The following is a 27,639-nucleotide window of genomic DNA, read 5'->3' as shown; positions in this document are numbered from 1 at the left end:
AGGATTCCTTTTCTACTGCAGTTTTACTTTCCTCCCTTTTAATCCTCTTCTTCCCGCTTTTGAAGCTGCATTTGTTCCTCAATTAAGTCTGTCCACCGCATCCACCGGAACCAGAGACGCCCAAGGGATCTGTAGGGGTGGGGTGGGATCCAGTAGATCCCTCTGACCTTATTCTTCTTATTGTCCCCCCTTCTCTGCCTCCCACCTCTTTTCTTTCCAATTTGGGCTCCTTGCAATCCAGGGTTTCTTTCTGCGCCTCTCTTTTCCCTTTTTCTCCTCTTCCTCTCCATCTCCCTAAAATAAGAATGAAAGGGGTTCTTGAATAAGCGGAATGGGACAAAAGGACCGAAAAGCGAGAGAGGGTCCCGAGAGGGTCCTCCAGTTTCTTCTTTCCAGGCCTCCGACTTGCGCTTTCCAAACGCTTTCGCCTTTCTCTTTCTTCCTTCGGATCTAGGAGGCCACAAACCACCTTCTAGGGAAGCTCTCCCCAAATCCCTAGGCTGGGGGTGCTGGGCATTGTAGTTCCCCCAAAATCTCTAGAGTGGGGGGAGAGATTGTAGATTTTAAGGCTTTTTTTGTGGGGGGGGGGACAGAGACACCCCTCGGGGATGCGGCAGGTTAAAACGTCCTCAAATTCCTTTAAAGGGTTACTCCTGAGTAACAAGATCGGGGCCTCCCTGCACCCACTACTTTCCTTAGGATAGTTTTCCCTCCATGGCAACATCAATATCTATATCTATAGACACCCGTGGCCTGACTCCCTCCCTGAGTTAAGATGTTTTTTCCTCCCCAAAATAGAACCCCAGTTAATTTATTCAAACTTTATTTGTATTTATTTAATTTATTAAAAATGTAATAACAGCTGTTAATAATAACAATAATACTCCGAGGTGCATCTGAGGAAGGAGGCTCAAATCTACACAAACTCCTGCTACCAGCTTTTCAGTTAATAATAATAATAATAATAATAATAATAATGGTGTTGTAACAAGATCCCTTTCCGTATTATTATTATTATTATTATTATTATTATTATTATTATTATTATTATTATTATGCAAAGGGATCTTGTAATAACACATTTGAAACTAAATGAAATAAGCTGGCAGCAGAAGTTTTGGGAGATTGAGCCTCCTTCCTCAGATGCACTTTGAAGAATAATGGTAATAATAGTAGTAATTATTATAATTGTAATAATAACAATAATAACAATACGATGACGATGATGACTTGAGCCGACTTCCCCAGATGTACTTTAAATAATAATGGTAATAACTATTAATAATAATAATATTATGATGGAAGGGGATTTTGTAGCACTTTTGAAAGAAAGAAAGATGCTGGTAGCAGGAGCTTTCCCAAAGTTGAGCCTACTTTCTCAGAAGCATTGAATAATAATGGTTAATAATAATAATAATAATAATAATAATAATAATAATAATAATAAAAGAAGGGGCTCTTGTAGCACCTTTGAGATTAACGGGGGGGGGGGGGAATAGATGCTGGTAGCATGAACTTTCCTAAATTTGAGCCTTATTCCTCGGATGGACTTTGGATGATGATGATGATAGGGATATAATAGTGATGATGACAATGAATGCTCCTAATACTGGTAGAACAAAACAGCAGTGGACTATTAGTACTGTACCAACTAAGGATTAGGATCAGGGTTGCTCTTATCCTTAGGGGCAGGAGCTCCGAGTGAGAAGGGAGGTTTTCCAGGGGTCTTAATTCCCTTGTTATTTAACATGGCTTTGATCCTCAAGAGGCACGACGCTTTGCAAAAGTGCCAGCCTTTGATCTTGCTTGCCTTTTGCAAGCCGCCTGGGGTCCCATCCTGAATCAAGGTGGAAAGGAAAGCGAGACTCCATTCCTTGTTTGCAGAAGGGATGCCAGTGGGTTTCTTTTTCCCTTGGAAGGGGGTCTGAGGAAAAGACCCCCCCCGCTCCAGACCAGCCTCAAGGGAAGCCTCAGGTGGCCCCAAAACCTGGGCGCCTCATTTGCACCATTTGGGGTCAGGATGCAAAGATGACAGAGGTCTGGGTCCAAATGGGGTGGTGAGGATGGAGATGGGGCCAAGCGGCTTTTGGGGAAGGGGGCTTTGCTTGGTCTCAGTACAAGTTCCATGCAAGAGAAGGCAAAGAGAAGAGGGGCAGGCAAGGAGAAAATGGGGCTGGGGGGGTTGTTCCCTATGGTTTTTGAAAACCCACCTCTGAACCAACCTTTGGGGGTAGAGGATTTGGGAAGGGTCATTGTGCCAATGGATACCATCCTCAGCCTTTGGGATGCCCCCAGGCCAGGCATTTTCCAAGAGGAGGCTTATGGCAACCCCCTTAGTTTCTCCTAAGGGTTTCCTAGACAAGGAAAACCCCTCAGAGGTGGTTTTGCCAGTTCCTTCCTCTGAAACAGAGTCTACAGCCCCTTTATGGAATCCCATCCAAGGACTAACCACTGCTGATCCTGCTTAGTTTCCAGGCTCAGACCCATCTGCTGCCTTTAGAGTAGGAACAGATCTATTCCTCAGTAAAAGGGCTATCTGCACCCAATGCCAAATCCAGCTCCTTTACTAAGGCAGAAGTTAAAAGAGAGAGGAAAAGGAAGGAAACAGCGTTCACTTATGGCTGGCCATCAGTCTTCCCCTCCAAAATGTCTTATAAATACTTATAAACACGTACAATCCTTTGCTCTATGACCAACACGGCTACCCTGGATATTATATTTACAGGCACTCTTGCCCCAAGAGATACGGACAGATTCCTTACAGCTAAAAAAAAAAAAAAAGATTTTGTATTGATTTGGCATTAATCTTTGAGATTCTTGCATACATTCCTTATTTGTTTCAGTCTTTTGCGGGGGGGGGGGGGGGGGTGCCGTTTTGGCCGAATGAAAGCATACTGTTCCCCAAAAGTGGTAAAGCTGCAAAGGTAGCTTTAGGCGCTGGAAACTTTCACTCTGCGGCTCCAGGGGCGTAGGATTTGGGGTGTGAAGTGGACAGCATTGCACCTTTCCTTTCTGCATGGATATCCATGCAAGCGCTGCATCCGATAATAGCCAGGGCTGGTTTAGGGATGGCTTAATCCCTGCCATCATTCTCGGCTCTTGAAAGCCATACAACTGTGGTTAGAAAAAAAGCAGCTCTTATAAAAATAAAGGAAGAAAACAACCCAAAACTCCTATGAAGAATTGTGGGATTACTTGGAGGGGAACCATGGGGAAGTTGTGAGGCTGGGTTGGTGGGTGAGGTTTTCTAAAGGCACCCCCTTGGAAATAACAATTCTGCACCCCAATGAATTTTCCCTCTTGCCCCCAATCCTGGCATTGCAATTGAAAACGTCACCTTTAGCCTTTAGAAACAGAGTTGAGGCGCCCAAAGGAAATTCAGAGCAACCCAGGAAGGCGGATGCGGCAAAGAGGAGGATTCTAAGTGTGGACGACTTTCAGTGTTTTGCTGCAAGGCTAGAAATTTGAGGACAAGGACAATTTCATTTTGGGCAACAGAATTATTTCTGGAGGGAGGCAAAGCCCTCCTTTAGCCGACTCTCTATAGCTGGGCTGAAGGCACAGTTATTACGCAGCAATCCTTTTGTCTCTCTGCTATGCATCAGCCCATCCAAATGTATGTTCATCCATCGGGTGTTGCATGTACAACACACACCGTCCACCCATAGTACCCATATATTCGTGAAGCAATTAATACAAAAGCTCAAATGAACAAAATGTTTTGGTTTCTTCAGTGGCTGAGTGAGCTGCACCTCTTTACTTCTTCCAAAATATTCAAAACAACTATAATTGGTTAGGCACGGTTATATATTGTAAGATTATCCGATTCAGTGTAGAAATGAACCTAACTATGGTATGGATCTTCAGAGATATTCATTTCTATCGTCTGTGCAGACTGAAGCTCACTGCATTCAACCCCCAAAATGTTTTTGTTTCTCACTGATTTCTCTCAAGACTATTAATTTCCTCCTGTTCTTTGAGGTTTTTAATTCACCTCTTGATGATAATACAGTGGACCCTTGTTATCCGCTGGGATTTGGTTCCAAGATCCCCCATGGATAACAAAATCCACGTATGCTCAAGTCCCATTAACCATAATGACAGAGCAAAACAGTGTCCCTTATAAAAAACAGAAAATCAAGGTTTGATATTTGAAATTTATACTTTTTTTGAACATTTTCAAACCGTGGATGCTTGAATCCGTGTATAAAAAATCCGTGTATAGGAAGGGCCGACTGTAATGATAATAATAATAATAATAATAATAATAATAATAATAATAATGTGGAAATAAATAAAAGTCAGAAGAAATTGTGAGTCTGTGGATGGATAGTTGTGGTAATGGAAAAAGATCTGTAAAATGGGATTAAAGGATATATATTCAGGATCCCTACTCAGTTTTAAAAAGCAAAATTTAGCGTTTCTTTTCTTGAACAGTTTGATGTGTACCTTTGGTTGGTGGCATACAAATCACTGTGAAAAACTGTAAGCATAGATGTTGGATTCTGTGACGGTTGACTGAAGTGTGGACTGTTGCTTGTGACGAATAGTGCAGGTTTTCCAGTGACACAGAACCTTTCATCAGGTTAGAACCAAGAAAGGTGGTTGGTTTCTATCAATATGGAGCGGAGTGGATACCCCTGAGCAGAATATTTGAGAAGTACGTCTCGGATAAAAGCAGAGTCCTGTTGATTTTTGCGGCGCTTGATAGTTTATCATATGAAACCAGTATATGGATTATGTAGCCTCAAGAGTGTTGAAATGTCTTGAGAGTTCCTTGCCTAGACGGTTTCAACAATATTTCTGTCTGGGACAGGTCTGGTTTCTGAAAGTAAGATACTCGCTTCTTGGAATTTAAAATATTTCTTGTTTTCTGTATTGTGTGCATCTACTGGAGTTGTCAACGGATGACAGATGTACAGTGTGATCATATACAAGCCTACTCAGAGGTAAACCCATCTAAGATGAATGGGGCTGGCACATTTGTCTAGGAGTAAGCCCTACTGAAGACAATGGGACTTATTTCTGAGCAGACATGACTAAGGTTGGACTGTAAGGCTGCCTTACATCTTATCTACATGTACTTGGGACTTCAAATGAATTCAACAGTTCCGTTAGAGGTAACGCCATGGATTGTCCACTGAGCTGAGTTACTTAAAACCAGCTCCTGGGAGCTCTTGACACTGACCTGACCTAAGTCACCATTGTTTAAATTAAACACATCCTGGGTGTTAAGATCAAATGCAAATGGTAGTTTAAACCTGGCGGCAGAGATGCCTTGCCATTGTTGTCTAGATCAACCCACAAGGACAATACAACAGGATTAGGGTTTTTTTTGGGGGGGGGGGTTGGTTTTGGTCTTGATTTGGCCTCACAGTGTGGCCTAGTGCCTCAGTTTCCCTGCTGGGCCAGTGTGCATTGGAATGATGTTTTAGTCCAGAGAGAATAATCACACAGTTTACTCAACAGAGGTCAAACCAAAGAGAAATTTGTAAATACATATTTTAAAAAACGAAGCGGCTCGGTTACCTTGATAATTCTGGTTTTAACTGATCTGCTTCTGTACCATTCACCAAATCAGTCTGTTGGTATTCAACCAAAACTCAGACTGGAAATAAATTCAAAGAGAAAGAGTTACAAGTTCCTTGACTGAAACACAGCACATAACATCTTCATAAACCTGCAACTTTAACTTAAATACTAATTCCGTCTAATAAGAATATTTTTAATTGTTAGAAGAAAAACTAATGTTAAATTAAAGCTCTAGTCCTGGTATGTTACTTGAAAAAGAGATGTAAAATGGCAATATTAAATAGCTCATGTCCTTGACTGGTTTTTAAAAACTGCCCGCTCCGATTAAAACTGTGACTGTCCCTTCAAGTTGCCTGTTGACTTATGGCGACCCCATGCATTTTTCCTAGTTTCCTCATAGACAAGGGATACTCAGAGGTTAGCCCTCACTGCGACTCAACTGAAATTGATCAAACTAATTCCTAAATTGAGAAAAGCTTGCAACTGCTTGTTAAAGGTATTTGCATGGAAGAAATAGGAACACTGCACATTTAAGTGAAAATTCTTCCCCTCATTTTGAGGCTGCCTTTGAAAGTACGAAGAGCATTCCCTTCTCAGGGACCGGAGCTTTTCTGAAATCTGTTGCAAGAATGAAAAATCAATTAACGCGTCTCTTTTGTTTGCGCAGCCATGTAAACCAAGCATCCTGCAGTCGGTTTGTTTCACTCTCCATATGCAAGAGATTATAAAAACCTCAGCTGCGCCATCGCTCTTCCTGCTTTCTCCTCTTCCATTGGCATTGGTTTGGCTCAAGCAATTGTTTAAAAGTTGTATTTTAAAAAAATTAAGAGGTTCTCTCCTGATTCTGTTACCTTGATCATTTTGGTTTTAATTATTATACTTCTGTAGCATCCATTAATTGAGTCCTATTGAATTTAACAGCTTAAACTGGACATAAATTTAAAGCAAGAAATAGAGAGTGGATGGATGGATGGATGTTGTGTGCCTCCAAGTTATTTTTAATTTATATCAACCCTAAGCCAAACCTATTATGAGATTTTCCAGGACAGATTACTTCAGAGAAGACTGGGCCTTGTCTTCCTCTGAGGCTGAGAGAGTGTGACTTGCCCAAAGTCATCTGGAGGTTTCCCTGGACAAGTGGGAATGCAAACCTTGGTCTCACAGAGTCCTAGTTCAACACCCAAACTACTACACCATGCTGACGCTCCAGATAGTTAGTTAGCTAGTTAACTGGTTAGTTACAAGCTTCTCTACTGAAACAGAGCAAATAAGACCCTGCGCCAGGCATGGCAGGCTCTGTAAGAAGTGCCCTTGGGCAAGATCAGCGCCAACTCAGATGATACATTCCAGGTCCACTTTGGTTGCTTTGTTCCTGCCAGTGGTTTTCGGACCAAGGCCTTCCGAAAGAGGCCCTTCTCCTTGTTGTTAAGCACAAAGGATGAAGAAGCAGCCAGAGAGGGATGGACTTGCCAAAAGCCGGCTGCAGTTCTTGGAGCCATTTCCAAGAAGCCCGTTTCTGTTGATTTCCCTCCTCCTTCCCCCTTTTGGTCCAAATCCAGTGGAAATTCTTCAAAAGACTTGGGATCTCATTTCCTGAAGGTGCTGAGTGCTTCAACCTGCCTTGCTCTGAATAAAATGAGGGGGGGGGGGGAGGCAGGGATCTTGAGATCTTCGAGATGTGGTTCGACAGTGGCTCCTGTCCACCTTAGCCAGTGGAAACCATGGCTGGGAGTGCTGGGAGTTGCAATCAAACCACATCTGGAGAGTCTCAAGACTCCCACTCGCTCAGCTAGCTTCCCCAAAGATGGCTGGAACTGAAAAGACGGTTTAGTCCCAAAGCTTTCCTTTTACTAGGGATTATAGCTACCAGAGATAAAATGATGACTTTGTCTCTCCAAATGAGAATTTTGCCACCTCTATGAGATTCTTCTTCAGTCTGCAAATTGCTAGCATTGCAGAGAGTGAGATGGTTGCCAAGATTTGTTCAGAGATGGTTTGCCTTTGCCTTCTTCTGAGGCTGAGAGAGTGGGACTTGCCTTAGGTCACCCAGTGGGTTTCCATGGCTGAGCAGCGGGTTCAAACACCAAGTTTCCAGAGGGTTCAAACACTATGATTCCATCATCATCATCATCATCATCATCATCATCATCATCATCTTTTGGAATCATATTATCTCTCATAGTGACCTCCAGTTCATGGTCCAACACTCAAGCCACTTTGTTGGCTCTTGTAAAATAAGATACACTAACAGGTTTATACACAGTGAGTGCTCCAACACGCTTGCATGCTGATGGCACCTTTCCTGTTTCTTTCCTTTCTTCCCCAGCCGGTTTGGTACAAAATGTGCCCGCTGTGGGAGGCAGATCTATGCCAGCGACTGGGTCCGGAGAGCCCGGGGCAATGCCTACCACTTGGCATGCTTTGCTTGTTTCTCTTGTAAGAGGCAGCTGTCCACTGGAGAAGAGTTTGGCTTAGTGGAAGAGAAGGTCCTCTGTCGGATCCACTACGACACTATGATAGAAAACCTCAAGCGCGCAGCGGAGAACGGTATGTCGATGCTTGCAGATAATATCCATTCATGTGAGGAGAAAGCCAACACATCACTTTATAAAAATGTGATTCTAATTTAAATAGTAATGATAAAAAGAATTTTTTTAAAAACCTCTTGCTTACTGTCAGGCAGAGAGACCTTTTCCCCCCCATTCCCCTTTTTGAAGAGCTGCTCTGCGTCTGGCATATTTTTTGCTGGAGTTTCCAAGGCTTTCATTTCTTGAAAGAAAGCCTTCATGCCTTTCTGGAATCTGCTCCTTTAAGCATGCTGGCATGTCTTTGGACTTACCACGTGGCGTGCATTTTGTCTGAGCGTCTGCTACTATGATTTTTAAATCACTCCCAAACTGAATCCTTCTCTCAACTTCCCAGAAGTTGGAAATGTTATCCTGTGAGCCAAGCTATCTGGGGTGAGTCTGGGATTTATAGTCCCCCAAAGTAACATTCCCAGCCTCTGGAACTTCCTTCGAAGTTTGAACTGATCCCCACATTTATTATCTGACTGGATAGCGATGTCTTTCAATAACACATCTTGCACCAGGTCCTAACCATCACTCAAGATTGTCATAGGTATCCCTGGAGAGATCACAACTTTGTCACTACAAAATTAAAATTGCAAAGACATGTTCGGGTCTGGTACAGATCGTCTTGTGAAGACAAGGCCAAGCTGAAGCTGAGTCACTTCCAATTTCTGAGCATGTGTTGTGTTTATTCATAAATTGCTATGGTTGGAAGTTCTGGGCCACATACCGGATTCTGTGCTTTTCTGCTAGAACGAGAGTTATTTGGGATACGTAGAGCTGGTGTCTTAGGGTGCCCACGTTTCCCGTTTCCCCTCCAAAGAATGTAGATTTTTCTCATCTTCTCTTCATGTGATCCGTCTCTAGCTCTGGCGCTCTCCTCCTCCTCCTCTGAATTAATGCGCCAACAATTCCCAAGAGATAAAACTTTGCCCAAGTGTCAAGAAGTTGTCTGATTTTTCATTTCTTTTTTTCTGAGCCTGTGCAAGAGGCGGGCATATGGCAGGCCATTTTGCACAGCAGATGGAAACGATTTCAGAGGGGAAGACGACGACGACGGGTGGGGGGGATCTGAAAATGAAAATAATCAGTGTTTCTGTTTACAAGATTTAAGCAAGGAGATGAAAACAAAATCAAAACAAGATGCCGGAGTGGGCAAGGGAAGGGGACGGCTGTCTGTGTCGGGCATTTGCGGTGCACCCAGGCTGCTGTGGCCCGACGGCTTGAACTTGGATCCGGGTTCAGATGCTCTCCGGGCTGCGGAAACTTGCTGGGTGGCCTTGAATCCAGTCGATGGGAGTTTCCCCTTGACCTCAGACCTTCCATCTGTAAAAGGGGAGCGCAAGTGATCTCACTCCCAGGCCGAGATGGAAGGAGCAAGTCAGAAGGGAAGCGGACACATAGCCTTGCCCTTGGCATGACTGGATCGAGATTGACAGCAGCTGGATCTGCCAGTGAATCCGCTCTGGGCTTTAGTCCAGACTCAAGCTATGCAAAGTGCTGAACCCTTCACTCCAGGTAAACCTGGAACCTTTACAGTTTGGACTAAAACCTGGAGCAGATTCACCATTCCTCTGACATGGGAACTACCAGCAGCTGCTGGACTAGACCCAGTGAGGGCCTCTGTTTTTTCTTAAGGGGCAGGCAGCAGCGCCGTGTTGAAATATTTGCAACATTATTTAACAGCAGGAAAGAGTCAATCATGGATTTTCGTTCAATATTTTCACCACTATGGAGTGCCATGCATGTCGTCTTCAGATTCTTTTCAAATTCTTTCCGGCTTCAGCCAACACTTCTGCCATTTGGGGGCCAAATCTTCTTGCCCTGTCTCTGGTTGCATAGTAAATAAGGAGTTTTACTCTGTGTGCCTTTCCTGCAGTCAATGCAAACTCCCTCTGCATACACCGCAAAAACAGATGAGGCATGCTTGCCTAATGCTTTGGGGGGAGATAATGGGGTGATAATTATTAATAATTATTGGTCCAAAAAACATAACCAACACAAATGCACTAGATTTGTTGGGACAGATTTTATCCCAGATGATAACCAGAATAAAATAAAACCAATGGTAGGTGGCTGAAGTATACGGTCATTGTTACCCTGAAGAGGGATGTTTCAGGTCTTCTAAAACTGTCTCGTCTACACAACCATGTCACAAAAAGCATCCAAGCTAGGTCTAGGTCTGTGGAAATTCTGCAAGAAAGTAGGACTACTGAGAAGCCAAAAATCTCTCCTTGGATGAGGGCTTACAGCAGAGGTGAAAGCTGATCCCAAGGCTTGTACAGAAGCATCCCATCATTTCCCATTTGCTGGAGTGCATGATTGAATCCCGAGCTCTTATTGCTCCAATGAAGCTGAACCCATGAGCATGTGAATGCAACCGGGAGTCCAAATCTCTCTCTCTCATTCTCTCTGCCGGCGGAGACAAGTTGGCCTGACTCAACCCACTGTAGTCATGGCTCTGGCATCTGAGAAGCCAAAGCCATCCCAGTTTGGAAGTGTTGGAACAGTGTCTTCCCGTAGGAGAGGCCCAGCCGTGCCCAGTCCTTCCTCTGACTCTGGATGCCAACTCTCTGGAGGCTGAGGAGTGTCAGCAAAGGGGACATGGGGTAGCCAGAGGCCAGTTGGCAGCTGGACAGGGTGGGTCCATGCCCTTTCCTTTTGGCTCTTGGCAGAGGACATAAAGGTGAAGGAATTTTTTTTTAAATACCCCACAAACCCAACGGCACTTCCATTTAGCGCATTATGTTTCCTCCGGGAATTTGCAAAGCAGTTTCGCCTGCGCACACGAGGGTTTTCTGAGAGAAGGGAAAATAAACAGATGGTATTGAAGCTGAATCTCATTAATCATCCTACAGCAATGAGTCGAACTGCTAAACAAAACAAAAAAATTATAAAAGGGGGGGGGGGGGAATGGAGAAAATTCCTTCAACTTGGGCCAAGATAATCACATCCCAAATCTTGCCTCCAAACCGAAACATCTTGTAGGGCAAAGGGAACGCCTGAGCCAAGCGGCTGATCAATCCCCACAGCTTCTGGAGTCTCTTGCGATGGCCGGCTTTGCATCATGGTTCATCCAGTGCTTTTTATATTGTTCTGTTTGTACCAAATGTTTGTGAACATACTATGTCTGGAAGAGTAACTTGTGGAATATTGAGCAGCAGTACAACTTCTGTGAGGGGAGTGAAAGATCAGTTTGGCTAAGGATGGATGGACCCTACACAGTCTAGAAGGGTCAGTAAGCCTTTGGAAGGAAAAGAGGCAGCACCTGCAAAGGTACATGGGGAGAAAGACTCTGGAGGAGCCATATTGTTGAGGAGTCATTGTGTTTACATCAGATGCTGTAGCACTGTGTCCTTGGTAACCCACCATCTTGTCCTGAATAGAAGTCAGTGGTTCAACTGTAATTGTCTTGCATAAGCAAACTGAATTGGGGTGGAGCAAGATCACTCTGTGAGCCTGCACAGCAGTACTTTTCACTTCTAACGTTCTATGATTCTAGGTAACTCAGCTTCTGCAATGGGGGTGAGGTTCATTCATCCTTCTTTTGCAGGGAACGGCATCACATTGGAAGGGGCAGTTCCTTCTGAGCAAGACAGCCAGCCCAAGCCGGCCAAAAGAGCCCGGACGTCCTTCACGGCGGAGCAGCTGCAGGTAGAGAGCCTGGGTGGGTGGCTGAGGCAGGGATCTCAGCAGAGGTTGAGGATGGGCCTGGATCACTTTCTGCTTATCGCTCTTCTCTCAGGTCATGCAAGCACAATTTGCTCAGGATAACAACCCGGATGCGCAGACCCTTCAGAAACTGGCCGACATGACGGGGCTGAGCAGGAGAGTTATTCAGGTGAGGCCTTGAGCTCTGTAATAATGGCAACCTAAAGGGATTCATTCTTGGCCATCCAGGACCAAAGATTCCTAAGGTGTCCTTGGGCTCTTGACAGGGGCCAGTGAGATGCCCAAGAAACTCGCAATGGGACATAATAGAGATTTTAATCCTGTTGATATTGTTGTTCAGAGTTACAGAATGACAATGAACAGTCTGTGTGTGGTAGTGAAGGTCACAGATTGCTGCCCAGCAGTCTACTTTCTGTAAGAGAAAAGAAAAGGCAGTTTCATGTGCAGAGAACATGGGGGACTCCTCACAACAGTCCTCTGGGATGATGATTCTGTGTTCCAGGTTTGGTTTCAGAACTGCCGAGCGCGGCATAAAAAGCACACGCCCCAACACCCGGTGCCAGCGTCTGGAGGTTCCCAGTCTCGCATCCCCTCCGTGTTGCCTGATGACATCCACTACTCCCCCTTCAGCAGTCCTGAAAGGGCCAGGATGGTGACGCTCCACAGCTACATAGAAAGTAAGCACTGGCCCAATGTGCTTAAGGCAGGATTTGGCTGACTCTGGGAGGCCTGGATCCACTTCCCGGACCATGGGACCATTGGATGGCCTTTCTCTGCACATCTGCCCTTCTGGCACAGCACATAATGTGCTTGCTTTCCTTTGAACTGTCCCTAGTTGATGGCTTGTGGGTCTGCGGCATGGAAGAGTAAGGGCTAAAGCTGCCTTCTCATTCGCAGGTCAGGTACAGTGTGGGCAAATGCACTGCCGCCTCCCCTACGCTGGCCCTCCTGTGCACCTCAAAGCCGACATGGAAGGACCCCTAGCAAGTCGGGGGGAGAAGGTAAATGCTATTCAGCTTCTGCAGTCGCCACTGCTGGTTGTGAAGGCCTAGAGTCCTCCTGCGACCTGATTCTGCTACTCTTTCCCTGTCCAGACCAGACTCCAAAGCTAGTGCCCTCCTGAGCTGTATGTGTGGGGAGCTTTCCATTCAGGCCTTCGGTTGGCCATTGTGAGGACAGAAATAGAGAGGCCCTGGGGCCTCAGTTTAGCCCATGGCCCTGGCACCAACACTATCATGACAGCATAGCTGTATTTCTTGGCCATCTTCTGTAGTGATGTAAATCCTTGATTTCCTCCATGTATGCAAGGATGAATAATCAAACTAGTTCCTCTATAGTATTCTTCCTGTGTTCAAATGTATTTGAACATGTGTCTTCCTGAGTTTAAAAAAAAACTATTTTCTGTGAAAAACAGGAGAGTTTGCACACACAAAAACCCCACGTTTTTCCCTGCAGAATAATTCTAGCACAACACTTTGGGCTGTTGGATACCAGGAGAAAACTGCACAAACTTCTTGCTGGTCTATTATTCTTCCTGAAGGAGGTTCTCAGTTGTCAGGAAATACTAGGGAATGAAAAACTATGCATACTCCTGAGGTCACTGAGTCTCTGTCTTGCTTTCCTTTCCTTTCTGACAGGTCATCCTCTTTCAGTACTGACTATTTGTGCTCCTCCTGATCTCCGGGGGATTTGTTCATGGTAGGATTTGTTTTCAGTGACGCTGCTGCTCAACCATGTGCCATGCAACCCGTGGCAACTCAGCACAGTAGGATGGCCATTGCATAGGCTGCCAGAAGAACCCACTTCCGGTATTCCTGGCCCCTTCTTCTGATCTGGCATCTGAACCTCGTAACCAATCTCTGGAACCACCACTGCAATCTCTCAAGCACCTGGTTGTGTTCTCCACTTGGTCCTCCCTTGGGATGGCAACTTGTTGGCTGACAAAGACTTCCAAGGCAGCAGTGTCCTCTCTGATGGAACAACTCAAACCTACCAGCCCTTATGCTGTTCTCAGCAGGGGAGGAAGAGGGGAGTAACTCACTTCAAGCTGAGGATGGCTTGGCCTCTGACTCTTGACCACATCAAGAAGAGAAACTGAGTTTCTGAAGCTAAATTGTTCACAATCTTAAATCTGTGTAACAATCAAGTTGGCTGACCAGTCTGTTTGGCCATCATACAGAGACCTGGAAAGTAAATTGTTTCTTCTCCCACTCCATCCAATAATTTTGGTAGCAGAGACTATGGACCTTGGCCTTTCAACTCTGAGGGTTGTTTGACTCTCTTTTGTCAAGAAAATGCCTGTCTGTCCCTTTAACAGATAGGAGTTTGCAGCTCTGAAACCCAAATGCTGGTAACCTGTAACTGGGAGAAACCAGGTGGTTCTCAAACAATCATATATACTTTTTAACCCAACCACACAGTAGCGGAAAGATGAGCTATAGGGAAATTAAAAAAAAAATCTTTTCTAACTCCTAGGAGCCAGATTCAAATCATCAGGGTCCAGATTACTAGGGCGAAGGCAAGAAAATGTTTAAATATATCTTGGTGTCAGCATGAAAGTTTTGTTTAGGAGACAGGAATGATGGGATGCAAGTCAGTCTCTTAGGGTACAGTTTTGTGAGCTCCAACTGGCACTTGCCCTCCCAAGATTTCTTCCACTATGAAGAGGTGGCTGCTGACATTGTGTGGTGCTGCCTTTAGATCCAAAATGCCTAGCCCTGTGATGTGACACCCCTGCCCCAAATTTGTGCTGCACCAGTGGCATTACCAGGGAACAGGCATTTGAGCAATGGTGCTATTGTGTGAAGCTGTTTAGGGTCAATGTTTCTGTGCTTCTAACTCCCATGGTCTAGGTTTGTAGTCTAGACCAGTGTGGGATGCCAATGTGACTGTGAGCACCAGGAGGGTTCCTTGCCTTCTGAAAAAAATTCTTGTGCCTTTGAAGGCAACATGTAAAAACAGAAAACTAACGGCATGCTATTTAGCAGCCTTTGTCGGTGGAGAGTGGATAGGTACAAGAAAGACAGACGTGCAGCCTAGTTCTAATCAAACTGATTTAAAAGTGTCAGCTGAGTTCTGCTCTCCCCAGGAAATGAGCCTAGGAGTTATTCCTATTCCTGACGCTCGGTCTGGATTAGGCACAGAATATGGACCGAGAGAGTTGTGGCTTTCACATGCCCAAGGGTGGCATCAAACAAAACAGCAGTCACACAAGGGGCCCACTTGGATAGGGGCACAGTTTTAAAAATCCTTTCTCCACTTATTTTTTAGAGTCACAGTTTTAAAAAATCACTGCTCCACTTTAACCCCCCCCCTCCGATTTCTCCCACATCTGCTGTTCAACATGTCATCTTAGAAAACAACATAACAGATAGCACCATCTTCCCATGGAGAAGGCTTGCCGTAATAGTGTCCTCAACAGCTACCCTGGATGCAGTGCACATTTGTTATCAGCAACTGAACGAGGCATGAGCTGAAATGATGTGATAATTTATATTATAAGTTCTCTTTGTTAATCATTCTAAGGGTAAGAATACTACTCTCTGCTCCACACCATTCCTCCTCTCCAACCCTGCAGGAAATCTTGGTCTGTCTTCCTTGCAAAAGTCAGGAAGCAGCCAGGGATGGAGGCTCTTACCATTTGAGAATTTTGTTTGGGCTCTGCCAGGTTCCCCCCCCTTTTTAGGGTGTTTCCCCCCCCTTTTTTGGGGGCCGTTTCGCCGGCCCCCCCCCCAGAAGTGGACATAATCCATCATTTAATCAAATGATGCCTATGGAAAACAAATTACTGTCCTGAGAATGCAGGGCATCTCTCTAATAAGTAGGCCTAACTTCTTTTTAATCCTGGCCACAGTAACTTGGTGGAGCTTTGACCTATGGGTTTTCTCCATCTGCACAAACTAAAACTAATCTTAAGTATTCTGACAACTTAAAAATGGAGCAATCTGAAACATGGCTGCTGAAAAGTTATGTTCATACATAGTTTGTTATGAGGCACAAAACTCTGTCTCTTAAAATAAATGGTTTCATTTTGATTTTTTTTAGTGTAAAAAGCTCAGGTTAGTAGCCCTTAAGGCTGAAGAAAAAGTGAAATTTGGTGGAACCTCAGAAAGTACGAACATTAAGAATGATTCCCAATAATTAGGAGAGCAAAATTTGAGTTGCATGAATAGATTCCTGCTACTACGTGATCGCAGAAGGAATCATGCAAATATATGCAAATTGACTTGATTTCAATAATGAATACATGTTGGGCTTGATGGGGTTGTGGAAGGTAGTGCTCCGTCCTCCTCTTCTCCCCTACCTTTTCTTTAAAAAAAGCTTGGGTTGGTGTTATACTCCAGAACAAGGAGGGTTTAAGAATCATGGAATAAACTGGGTTACAGGGCTGCAAACTTCAGAGATGCCAGATAACAGCCAAGCCTCACAAGGCAATACCAGCCAAGGGCAGATAACGCAGCCAAACTTTTCTTGAAAAAGAGCAGATTGTTTTTTTGTAGCGTGTTGCAATTGTGCATGTCTTGGCTACAACAGCTAAAAATACTCTTCTGAAGAGCGGGCCGTCTCAAGATGGATATTTATTTAAAAAAGCAAAAAGAGAGAGCGGTTGAGAGTGAGAAAGAAAGGGGTGGTTGGGTGGGAACTGTAAAGCACTTTTTAAATTGTAAAACCAATGTCTGTTTTTGTTACTTTTACTGTTGTGCTTTGTAAATGTCTTATTTGTGTAATAAATAAAGTTAACGCAAGTCGAAAGTGCTGGCACTTACATCGAGGAAAAAAATCCTGGGTGCGATGCCATTTTTCTTTTTGTTTGAGAAATGCCTATGCAACTTTGCAATCCTGCTTGCCTTTTGTTTACGACAACAACCACATTCATTGGAAGTGGCAAAGCGGCTTCGTTCATTAGTTCTCTCCTTGGCAAAGCAGTTATTTTTAAAAAAGCACACCCAAATTCGTAGCTCCTGAGCTCACCGTTATAACAGGCAATTAATAGCGGAGCACCAGGGGAAGAAGGATCCACTGGGGCTTGTGGGTGTTCTGTGTGGCGGCGCACACAAGGCTGCCTTTTGAACTAATTCTTTTGTGCTTGCAATGTAGATATAAAAAGCCCCTAGTCGGCTGCATACCTCGTGGGAATATATTATAGTAAAGTGCAGGGTGATTAGTTATACAATTTCCTCTTAACGCGGCTGATGAAGTGTGGCTTTACATTTTATTTTGTTAGCAAAGGTAACAAAAACTACCTTAATGGAGAAATTATAGGTGCGGAGTCCTTGCAAAGGAAAAGGCTTCAAGGGAGAGTCTCCTTCTCTCCCTTTTCTTCTTTACCTCCTTGAGACGGAGCTCCTCTTTTGGGCCTATATCCAACGATTTCGTCCCAACCCTTCCGGCAGGTGCGGACAATCCACTCGTGTTCGTCGTCATCTAAAATGTGAAAGTGTGTGTGTGTGGGGGTGGGGAATGTGAGAGATGAGAAGAGAAGCATCAGATCGAGTTTTGGGGGGTACAATCCCTGCCAGATGTTGCCAACGATCAAAAGAGTGAAGATTACAAAACAAAAGAATCTGGCAAAATCAAACCATCTCTGTGACATTGGTACATAAAAACTAGTTGCACATAAAAGTTCCATTTAGTAATCTTTTAAAAACAGTGCATGCTTACTCAGAAGCACTGAGCTCAACAAAACTTCAGATACATAGGCACAGGATGGCAGACTATTTCATCTCAGTCAGTTTAATTTAAATTGCTTTGCATGCTGACAAAACCTCAGTATAAGAGCCTTTGTTCCACATATTCAAGGAAAAACAGGAGGAAAAAACTTATGGTTTCAAAGCTGAAAAGTATTAGCCATGCATTGTTAAAAGGCCATTCTTACCATTTTTATTCAAATGCAGAGGAGGCCCCTCCCCAAAGAAAGAGCATGCCTTTAGCACCCAAGAAATTTAGTTTTAGTTAGTTCATTTATTCAGCCAATTAATGTCTGAAGCCCTCCTTTGATTGTAGGCATATAAAATCCCACTGCAACTTGGGCACTTAAATCTTGCCAAAATCAATGACTGATACTTTTCGCTTTGGGTTCACAGCTTCACTTCGCAGTTCACAAATAATATAAAACAGACTTTATTATTATTATTCAGTGGTTGCTGAATGCCAGTGTGTCAATCCTAAAATGTCTTCACTGGGAAATTCTATTCTGCTAATTTTAACTGGACATGTTTTCAAAGACACTTTAGATCAAAATCCTCAAAAACAGGACAATCTGGACAACTGAGTTATGATGTTCTCTTGCCCAAGTGCCACTGAAAGAAAAGAGACTAGGAAGCCTTTACCTGGTGCTTGCACGTTTTAGGAGAATGCAAGCTAGACACACACCTTTAAAAAGCTAGCAGTATATTCGTGGAAACAGCACTCAGCCCCAGTGACCAAAAGAGCCCTGGCTTCTGCAAGAGATCCTCTGTTCTTCCTGACAAACTGCTTTCATCTACAGACATTAAGCTTGCCCATATTACCCTCACAAGAAGGAGGGTAGGCTGACAAATGACTGGCCGAGGGTTATGCAGTGAACTTCAGGGATAAGCAGGGACCCGAATCTGGATCTCAGGCTGGTTGCTCAAATGGAAAAAGGCCTTTCAGACTATGCTGTCCTAGTTAACCGTTTTCTTTTCTATGGTCTCACTTTTAATTCTGTTGTTAGTTTAATTATATATTTAGTTTTTGTATGATATGAGTTTCAAAGCTATTATCTGTTTTAAATTTTATAACCCACTTTGAACCCCAGACTGGGATAAAGGCGAGATATAAATAAACATGGAGGTGTTGTTCAGGGAGGTGACAGCAAAGGAAGATGAGGGAATTCACCCCTGAGTAGTGAACATCACTGAGGAACTGGGACAGCCGTTCACTTTGGAAAACAGGAACCAGAGCTTGGAAAAGTTAACTTTTGGGAACAACGTCCAGCTCACTCTCCACCTTCCCCAGCATTGGGGAGCTCTGGGAGTTGTACTCAAAGTAGCGTTTACAAGTCGTAGGGGATGCAGACTAAGCTACGGAGCTCTTCCCACAACTATGCCACCTGTGGCTTTGAAGGAAACACAGTGGCTGAAACTGGGCAGACCAGCCAGCAAAGACCTCAGCTCCTCCAAATGGACCGGGAGGACAGGAGGAAGAGCGTCCAGGCCCTGTGAGGAGCTAAAGAGTTAATGGAAGAGCAGCACACGTTGTGTGCGTGCCCATGTATGTGCACACTAGTCCTACTTTTGCCGCCCTGAAGGAGGAGGAGGCCTGGTAATCGCCCCTGTAGTTGTTGCCGGGTGTTTGAATCAGTGCAGCTGCAGCCTCTTCAGCGGTAACCCCTGAAACAAGACAAACTGGGTTTATTGTACTGAATGAGTTTGCAGGCTCCTCCTTGATTGTTCGTAATTGGCGGCCAGGGACTTAACAGCCTCTCGACCACCCTTTTTACACTCTACCTGACTGTGCAGCTAACAATTTAAATCACAGATGCCGATTCTACTCGGAGGCAGCTGCTTGTTAGAGCGACGCCGTCCCTTTCTCGCTCCCTCTCTCTTGTGCCATCATCCCCGGAGGCTTCCGTCACCCTGCCACACCAGGGTGAGTGTGGAGAGATGCGCGTTTCATCCATATTTAAAACAGAATTAAAGCCCAGAGTTTGATTAGCACTCCCAGGCGGCAAGTTGTAATTACTTCTTTTTCTTTTTTGGCAAAGGCAATTGTTGGCCTCTATTAATATGAGCGCCAAAGCACATCTTCATCTTCAGATGTTATTTCCTCCATATATATATATATATATGCAATGATAACAGGACTTTGTGTGTGTGTGTGTGTGTGTGTGCGCGCGCTAGCAACAGAAAGAGAGAATACAAATTTTCTTTACTCAACTGGAAATTATCACTCCGGTGTATTTAGGCAGCTCTCCACGTTGTGGATGACAATCGCACATTGGAGCCTGTCCAGCCTTTTCTCAAAGTTCATTCTTTTATCGCTGCTTCTTTTCTAGCGGGCCCAATTTGTGCCGAAGCAGGAGCCAGTGAGCTGGAGGGCTTTGTGAAACAAAACAAAACAAGAAATAAGCAAACTAGGTGCTCACGGTGGAAAAGAAATGCAGGTAGACAACTCCTGTCAGCTCTCACGAACAGTCAGTTTTTAATTCCGTGCTCAGCTTTCAACAAGCAGGCATCATAATAACTAAGGAAGGCGCCCTTGTGCTGGGACAGTGGCTGGAGGTTTTCTGTCTTCCTTGCCTGCTGCACCCCAAAAGGGGAAGACTTGTCAACCTGAGAAGAGGCCGCAACCCTTGGGAGGTGGCCTGTGAGGTGCCATTCAGACAGCTCTGCTTTTATCTTTTTTGTGGTTTGCCACTGACACATGGGGACCAACAGCTATCCTGGTATCCAAACGCAGGGCATGGAGAAAAGCAAGCGGTGTCAACCAGGGCCCGAGGGTTTTCTTTTATAAAAGCATACATGTGTGTTTCATGGACCTAAAAATATCCTTCCATCTGTCTGTCCATTCATCCATTTTCTCATCCCAGAAAGGATTAATACACACACACACAAGACATGATGGTGATTTTCATGAATCCTTAGTCTTTAATGAAAACAGAGACCATTGCTGAAGACCCTTCTTCTTATTCCGTTGCCTTCCTGACCTACCAAACTGAGGAGTGGAAATATAAAAGCACTGTGTAAACTTTCACCACAAGTGGAGTTTTACCCTCCCATTTCCATTTCACTCATGTAATTACAAATTGCCCATTAAGGAGAACTTTTCCAGCCTAGATGAATTTTGGGGGGGTACGTTTGTTAGTGTTAGGTGACACAGTTGACCACAAGCTCCAAGGCAGTTCACATCTCAATCCTCTGAGTATCCACAGCAGAGAACTACAACCCAAACACTCTGTGTTATCCTTGGCAAGCAAAAGGTTAGGAATTTGAACCTCCACAGGTTTCATTCCGGTAATTATTTTCTGGGCCTGGAAACTTTTGAGGATTTGAGACCTCAGTTGTGGCTTCTCATAGACATGAGGCTGATGTATATAGTGATGGGCCATTGGTTCCTCTCCTCTAGTATCGCCTTCTTGAGGTCAAAGGCTGAGCCTGTTCCAGATCAGTTATCACCAAGATATTTTCAACAGGTAAAGCTGTGGGCCAAAGCAAGGTTGCTTCTGTGCCAAACCCCTGACTGAACGCCCACTGAAATGGCTCCAGAGAATTGGCTTTGTCCAACAGTGTCCAGGAATAAAAGAGCATCCATCCTTCTCAAGAACTTGATGGAGGGAGAGAATGGCCTAAAAATATCAAGAAATTCTGGGAGGGTTTGGTTTTTTTCCAGGGGCCATTTTCCAGTCAGCTCTTTCAGGCATTCGAGAACAGCTCCCTTTTGTAAATAGGTATTAACCTCTTCTCTGACCTAGCTGGCTGCTTTCACCCTTTCAGTTTTAATAAGCCATGAGCGGCAAGGATCTAAGATCCAACGGGCGAGTGATCACTAGGACCTGTTGACATTCCTTGAGTGGTACCAACTGAAACGTAAGCAAGAAAACACATTGGCTAGAGTAGTTGTTTGAATCACTAGAAAAGACAGACACGTTGGTATGGTAGAGGGCAGTAGGGAAAGAGGAAGATCCTATTGCAGATGGATAGACTCCATCAAGGAAGCCATGGATGACCTGAGTCTGCAAGGGCTATTGATGTCTCTCATTCATAGGGTCCCCTAGCCACTTTGCTTAATTGCCAGGGATTCTGGGAGGCGAACTCCCAAACATCTCAAGGACCAAAGATGTAAAACCCCTGGGTTAGATGGACTCATCTGGTGTAAGGAAGATTCCTGTGCTCCAGTGTTTTCTTGGAGAAGTGGCTGGATGCTTATGCTCTGAGATGTGCAATCTTGTTTTTTCCCCCATCTTCCCCTGAAACATCTGACCCAGGCAGAAAACAATCAATGAATTGATAGCAAACTATTTTGTGTTGCTGCTTTAAAAAGTCCACATCCCATCTCCTCTGCTTGTGCAGCTACGTGATGGAAACCAGCAAAACAATTGGCACAATTTGTTTTGTTCTGTGCCCAGGAACAGAGACTAAAAGTGCTCACCATTAATTTCTGCAAAAGCTGAACATTCTTGCAAACAGGTCTGGCGCCTATTTCGTTGAAGAATACACTGATTACCAACAATTTCTCGGGGCTTGCCACAAACATTATGTCTTTTGTTGTGTGGAAAAAAAGCAGAATCAACCATCTGGCAAATGCCCCAGAGCTGAAATCTTTCACACGGCTTATAATTCACAATGATTAAATATACAAAAGGGAAAAAAATTCAGAGAGAGAGAGAGAAAGTTATAGCATTATAGCATAGCATGTTGAAAAATAAAAGTAAGCAGTAAGGGACTTTCAGTGCTTGATCAAAACCCTGTGCCTTTGGTTTAAAAAGTATCCAAAGAACCGCATTTATTCGCCCTCTCCACTTTTCTTTTCTGGAGAGCAGTTAATCGTTTCAATTTGTGGGAGGTGGACCCTCCACTGAATTTGGAACGACAATGAAGAAAAAAGCAACTGGCGTCTCAATGACTAAATTGTCCTGTGCTTCAAGGACCGCTTTCAGCTCTGGTTTCTAAAGACCCAGGTGTGCTGTCAGGAGGTGCTGGAAAGAGTCAAGGCTCATGCCAGCTCAGGCGACGCAGGAACCAGGACTCAGCCCTGGCACAGCAGGCATGTGGGCAAAACCATGTCATGCCAACTCTGGGAAACTGCAGCAAGAGCTAGCAACCCTAAAATTCAATGTTGGAGGGAAGAGAAGAAGTAATGAGGAAGAAGGGGTAGGGAAAACCCCAGACCTTTAGCCTGCATTAGGCCCTTCCGGGATCCCAATCTGGTCCGAGTTTGTTACAGATTTTCCCACATTCTAAAAGGCTGAAATAACTCTTCTGAGACTTAGATACCAACAACAGGAGCTTTAAGTTAAAAGATGCTGAGTCTTTTGGCCCCACTCCTTTTGCTTTTGGCATGCCCATCACTGGATTATGCCTCTGAGAGCGCTGGAATTGAATTTGGCCCTCAGGCTGAAAGAGGTTCCTCACCACAGATATAAAGCAGGGGTAACCATGGAAAGGGCTGGAGGGTGGGAGTTATGCTATGGCTCATGAATCAGTCCCCAGCATCTGCAACTAGGGCTGGAAATGACCGCTGCGTGACCATTACCAATCAGTGTGAACAGTACTGGGCTAGATTGACCAGGGGTATGACTTGATCCAAATAAGCTTCCTTTGGCCTCAGATAGAGAGCTCCTGTGTAAGGTCCCCTCTTCTTTTTCCTCTCATTCATTCCCTCAGCCCAACAATATCTGGAAGGTATTGTTATTGGTTCCAATAAGTGTGTCTCGCCTTGCTTGGTCTTGCAAACCGTTCCACCATTTCAAGGGGATGGAAGAGAAGAAAACAGAAGGGAGGAAGGGAGGGTTAGGGTTAGGACCAAGAAACCAAACAGTCTTTTCTCGAACCCAGCTCTTGAGGAAGGCCGTATCGCTTGGCTCAGAGCTGCTGCGGGTTTTTTTGCCAGAGGTTTCTGATATGCTTCCTGCCATCTGCTTTTGATGCTTCCAAGTTCTGGCCGGCCGCCTGACGGGGTTTTCCTCCTCTTCCTGTAAAGGAGCAGTCCTGGATGGGTTCCCTCTCACTCCCGACCCCTTTCTCGGCTTCTTTCCCGCACAGCCCTGCTCCTTCCCTGCCCATTTTGTCACCTCCGTGGCCTTGAGCCTCCCAACGACTTCTCCTGGGGCTGCAGGAGTTCCTCTGATGTCAAGCAAGTCCTGGCCTCTTTCAATTGTTGTCGGTGCCCTTAGCGGAAGGGACAGACTCTCGAGCTACATCCCTGCTTCACACCCATGGCCCCCCAAGGAGAGAGAAAGATCTGGGGGCCGCTCCTGGCTTCTCAGCCAACAAACGGCACGGTCTTTTGTAAACACAGAACACACACACACAATGACGTTTCTGCAGGCCTGATACCAGTCGATAAGTTTATAGTAATAAAATGGAACAAAGGAGGAGTTCAAAGTGGAGATGAAAAAACAAGGGGAAAAATAGATATGTGTATGTGTGTGTGTGCGTTTGTGTATATATGAGAAAAGGAATTCCTAGGCGTTCCTGTCCGGACTGATGGGTTTTTGTTCCTTTGTTTTGGGAAAGTAGCCTGCTTATCATACTTCATCAGCAGAACTCTGGTATTCCATTATTTTCAACTAGGGCCACCAGCAAGCTGTTAAAATCAACCATTTTGGGGGGAGGATGATACAAGGAGAAATCAATACACCACAAATCCAGTTTGGGACTGGAGGGTGGCAGATAGTATCTACTTCAACCTCCCCAACTGGATGTTGACGGTAGGAGTTGTAGTCCAACACAGCTAAGAGACGTCAGGATGTGAGAGGGTGTCCTTGTTTCTCTTACACTAAGGCCACTCAGAGCCAGTGTGTGTGTTGCAGAGAGAGGGACCCAGATTCAAGCCCCTGCTTAGCAATAAGGCCAACCATATGATCTTATGGTAGCCAAGTCCTTTAAAGCAGGGGTGCAGAGAGTGCAATGGCTCCTGAACCTTACTTTTATGGGCCCTGAAGTTCCAGTTTTCTGACCCATTCCTCACCCAGATTTGGGGACAATCTGTGTGTGAGGGGTATTTCAGTTCCAATGGAATGCATCCATCTCCAATACCCTCCCCTCCCATTTATGCCAGTCTCAATTTACATCACAAGCGCAGGAACACAATTCTGACAAAAATTGAGGCTTCCCTTTAATGCCACACCTTGTGACAATTCAAATCATTATACACTGGTTACAAGTCTGACTCCCATAGATATCATCAGAGGACCTTCGCATAGAGCAGAAGATTAGAATTACCAAGTCAGGCAATGCTGTACTATGTTGCTGATTGAATCAACGGCATACCTGCATTCCTCAAAAACCGGTGGAGGTAATCGGTCACCACTCTTGTTTTGGGATTATAAAAACCATCGCCACAGTCATAGCAGCCCATGGGGATGACCCGAGGAGGATCCAGGTTTGTAAGCTGGGAAATGCCTGGCAAATGAGAAGAGACAGAAATCAAGATTGTGAAAACCTAACCTGGGGGGAAAATATACCCAGGCCTGGAAAGCAGAATAGGCAACACCTGTTATGGAGCCCCTGGAAATGGACATGAGGAGAGGTGGAACAATGATGCCCAGCTCTCCTTTTTTGCACCACTTGAATGAAAGGAGGCAGTACAAGTCTTGGACCATGCTGAGACCCATTAGTGAGCTAAATGTGGGGCACTGGACTGAACTGGAATCCTGGAAAGATGGAGGCTCCGTGGATGAATCGATTCCATGTTATAGAATCATAGAGTTGAAGAGACCACAAGGGCCATCCAGTCCAATCCCTTGCCAGGCAGGAACTCTCAATCAAAGCATCCCCGTCAGGTGGCCATCCAGCTTCTGTTTAAAGACCTCCAAGGAAGGAGACTCCACCACTTTCCGAGGAAGCGTATTTAACTGTCTCAGAACCATGAAGAAGAACAAGATTTTTCAACAGGGATAAATGGCTATCTTTTGAGTGTGCTTTAGTTGTGTATTCTTGTATAGCAGGGGACTAAATAACTTCTCACAGACTAACTTCTTTTAACATGGATACAGATGTCCCATTTCATTGGAAAACATAACCAAGGCATTACCTGCTGGTTTCAGGCCCCTGCAGATTTCGGTATAAAACCTTCTGTCATAACCATCACAATAATGCCAGTTCTCTTCTTCATACTCCAACCCATCTGCGAAGGTGTATTTCCCCTGCAAAGGCACGTTTGAGGTCAAGAGTGTAAGAAGACCATTGCTGGGCCAGACCAAAGCATCCTGCTTCCTACAGGGGCTAACCAGAACACATGGGGAAGTCCTCAAGGAGGCCATGAAGGTAATGGCTATCTCTAAGATTCTTGGTTGCATTCCAATTTAATGGCGACCCCATTTCCCCAAAGGTCAACAAGGTAATGTCTGTTTTCTTGTGATAGCAACAAATGTTGTTAGATGCTTTGAAACATGAGAGTCATAAAACAACAGAATCAGACTGCAGAGAAAAGCCAATGGGACTGTTGGGAAAAGATTAAAAAATCAGATGAGAACAACAGATTGCCTATTAAAAAGTGGTCTGCTATCTGGTTGTCAAAGTGTGGAGAGAATAGGATGGTCTTTGTTCTGGTGCTTGGCAGATAACAGAGAAGGCATGAGATGAAGATGACGGATATGTAGGACCAAAGGAAACAGTCTTACATTGAACCAGACTTTGCTCTGTCTAATCAGTGATTCCCAAACTCTGGTCCTCTGGGGATTTTGGACTTCAGCTCCCAGAAGCCTCATCCATCTTGTCCAATGGCCTGGGATTCTGGGAGCTGAAGTCCAAAAACCTGGAAGGCCAGAGTTTGGGAATCACTGGTTTAAATCAATACTACCACTAGTAGTGGCTCTCCCGGATATCTGGCAAGATTCCCTCCTTGCCCTGCCTGAAGAGACCTGTTATTTGCTTTTTAGAATAACGAGTATACATCTATATAACTGGTGTTTTTGTGTGCTTTAAATCTGTTTTGGTTTTAATATCCTGTAAACTGCCTTGAGTCTCACTGTTGGGGAAAAGGCAGGATACAACTAATATAGTAATAATAATAAGGTAGTAGTATACCTCTATCGATATCCCATTCTCCCATGTTCCTTCGTATTTGCTGCCGCTGGGGAAGTGCAAGGTCCCTTTGCCGTGAAACATCCCGTCTTTCATTTCTCCGACATACTTGGTTTCTGTGGGGAGTTTGTAGGTGCCGCTGCCTTCCAACCTGCAGAAAGACACAAAGCGGGGATTTGAAGAAGTGGGATTGATTCACCTCACCTCCCAGGGATTATTCAGAGGGTCTCAAGCTGCCATTAGGAATTAGGGGGAAATTAGGGCTCTTGTGTCTCTGGGCCCAAGCAAAACGGGACATAAACCAGGCGTCCTCCGCCCGTCCCACATCTATGCGTTGCGCTTTTCCTCACAAAGGAAAATCTTTATTTCCTCACGAAAACCTTACATTTCTCTGCATTGACATTCCTTTTGTTAGCTTTGGTCCAGGGCTTTCTAGTCTCTTGAGGCCATTTTGAGTTTTGAGCCTGTTCTCTGAGGTATTATTAGCTACTCCTCCTCATTTGGCGCCATCCGCCAATTGGATTATAGGCATTCCCTATATTCCTTCATCCGAGTCGATGATAAAGATGTTGAACAGCACTGGGCCAACGAGAGAACTAGTCAAGAGCGCTATGAACCTGGATTATTATTATTATTATATAATTATACATAATTATATAATTATATACAATATATATTATTATACTAATTAAATATGTTATATAACATATATATATATATATATAATTATATAATAATAATAATACAGGTTCTATATGTGTATATATATATATATATATTATAATTTATTATTATTATTATTATTGGCGCAGGTGTCACTCTCGCCCTCTCCACAGAGTCATTCCTCACAGAGACACGCAAGTAACGCCGTTCACACGTGACGGACACGGGTCATGCTTGTGTTTTTAGGGGCTCTCTGTCCCCCGCGTCTCTCCCCTTCTTCTTCCGCACCTGCCGTGGACGAGCTGCCCGCGGTAGGAGCTCCCAGTGTAGTCCATGGTCGCGCAAGGCGATGGGCCTACTAGGCCTCTTCGCGGTACCCAAGCCTCGTCGCCATGGCAACAAGGCTCCTCAGAGGCAGGGAGGTGAGGGAAGATGAGGGGCGGGGCCAACGGGCAGCGGCTCTATTTCTAGGCCACGCCCCCTAAGCTGGCATC

General features: G+C 44.7%; 2 protein-coding genes across 5 annotated transcripts in view; one reads left to right on the top strand and one right to left on the bottom strand.

The window, feature by feature from the left end:
• LHX6 (LIM homeobox 6) overlaps positions 1-15,476 on the top strand; it is an 18,991-nt gene extending 3,515 nt beyond the window's left edge. The window contains 6 exon segments of the mRNA XM_042479163.1: positions 7,859-8,079; positions 11,656-11,756; positions 11,848-11,943; positions 12,277-12,451; positions 12,672-12,775; positions 13,412-15,476. Coding sequence (XP_042335097.1) covers positions 7,859-8,079; positions 11,656-11,756; positions 11,848-11,943; positions 12,277-12,451; positions 12,672-12,775; positions 13,412-13,432 — 718 coding nt within the window. The 3' untranslated portion in view covers positions 13,433-15,476.
• Positions 5,546-27,639, bottom strand: MORN5 (MORN repeat containing 5). Of its 4 annotated transcripts, none has more exons than XM_042479160.1 (6): positions 27,434-27,639; positions 26,486-26,633; positions 25,491-25,602; positions 24,728-24,859; positions 17,018-17,198; positions 5,546-5,608 (listed from the first exon to the last, which is right to left on the bottom strand). In XM_042479160.1, the coding sequence occupies exons 1-5, from the start codon at positions 27,478-27,480 to the stop codon at positions 17,065-17,067; spliced, it is 573 nt and encodes a 190-aa protein (XP_042335094.1). In that variant the 5' UTR covers positions 27,481-27,639; the 3' UTR covers positions 5,546-5,608; positions 17,018-17,064. The 4 variants fall into 4 exon arrangements, 3 of the variants coding, with proteins under 3 accessions (XP_042335094.1, XP_042335093.1, XP_042335095.1); XR_006105012.1 differs by lacking the exon at positions 5,546-5,608 and adding an exon at positions 19,674-19,834 and having other exon boundaries at positions 17,066-17,198; XM_042479159.1 differs by lacking the exon at positions 5,546-5,608 and having other exon boundaries at positions 16,968-17,198.

This window comes from Sceloporus undulatus, chromosome 7 (genome assembly GCF_019175285.1).
Source record: "Sceloporus undulatus isolate JIND9_A2432 ecotype Alabama chromosome 7, SceUnd_v1.1, whole genome shotgun sequence".
NCBI classification, from domain to species: Eukaryota; Metazoa; Chordata; class Lepidosauria; order Squamata; family Phrynosomatidae; genus Sceloporus; species Sceloporus undulatus.
The sequence above is the reverse complement of the archived record's forward strand: the minus strand, read 5'-3'. Positions and strand labels throughout refer to the sequence as shown.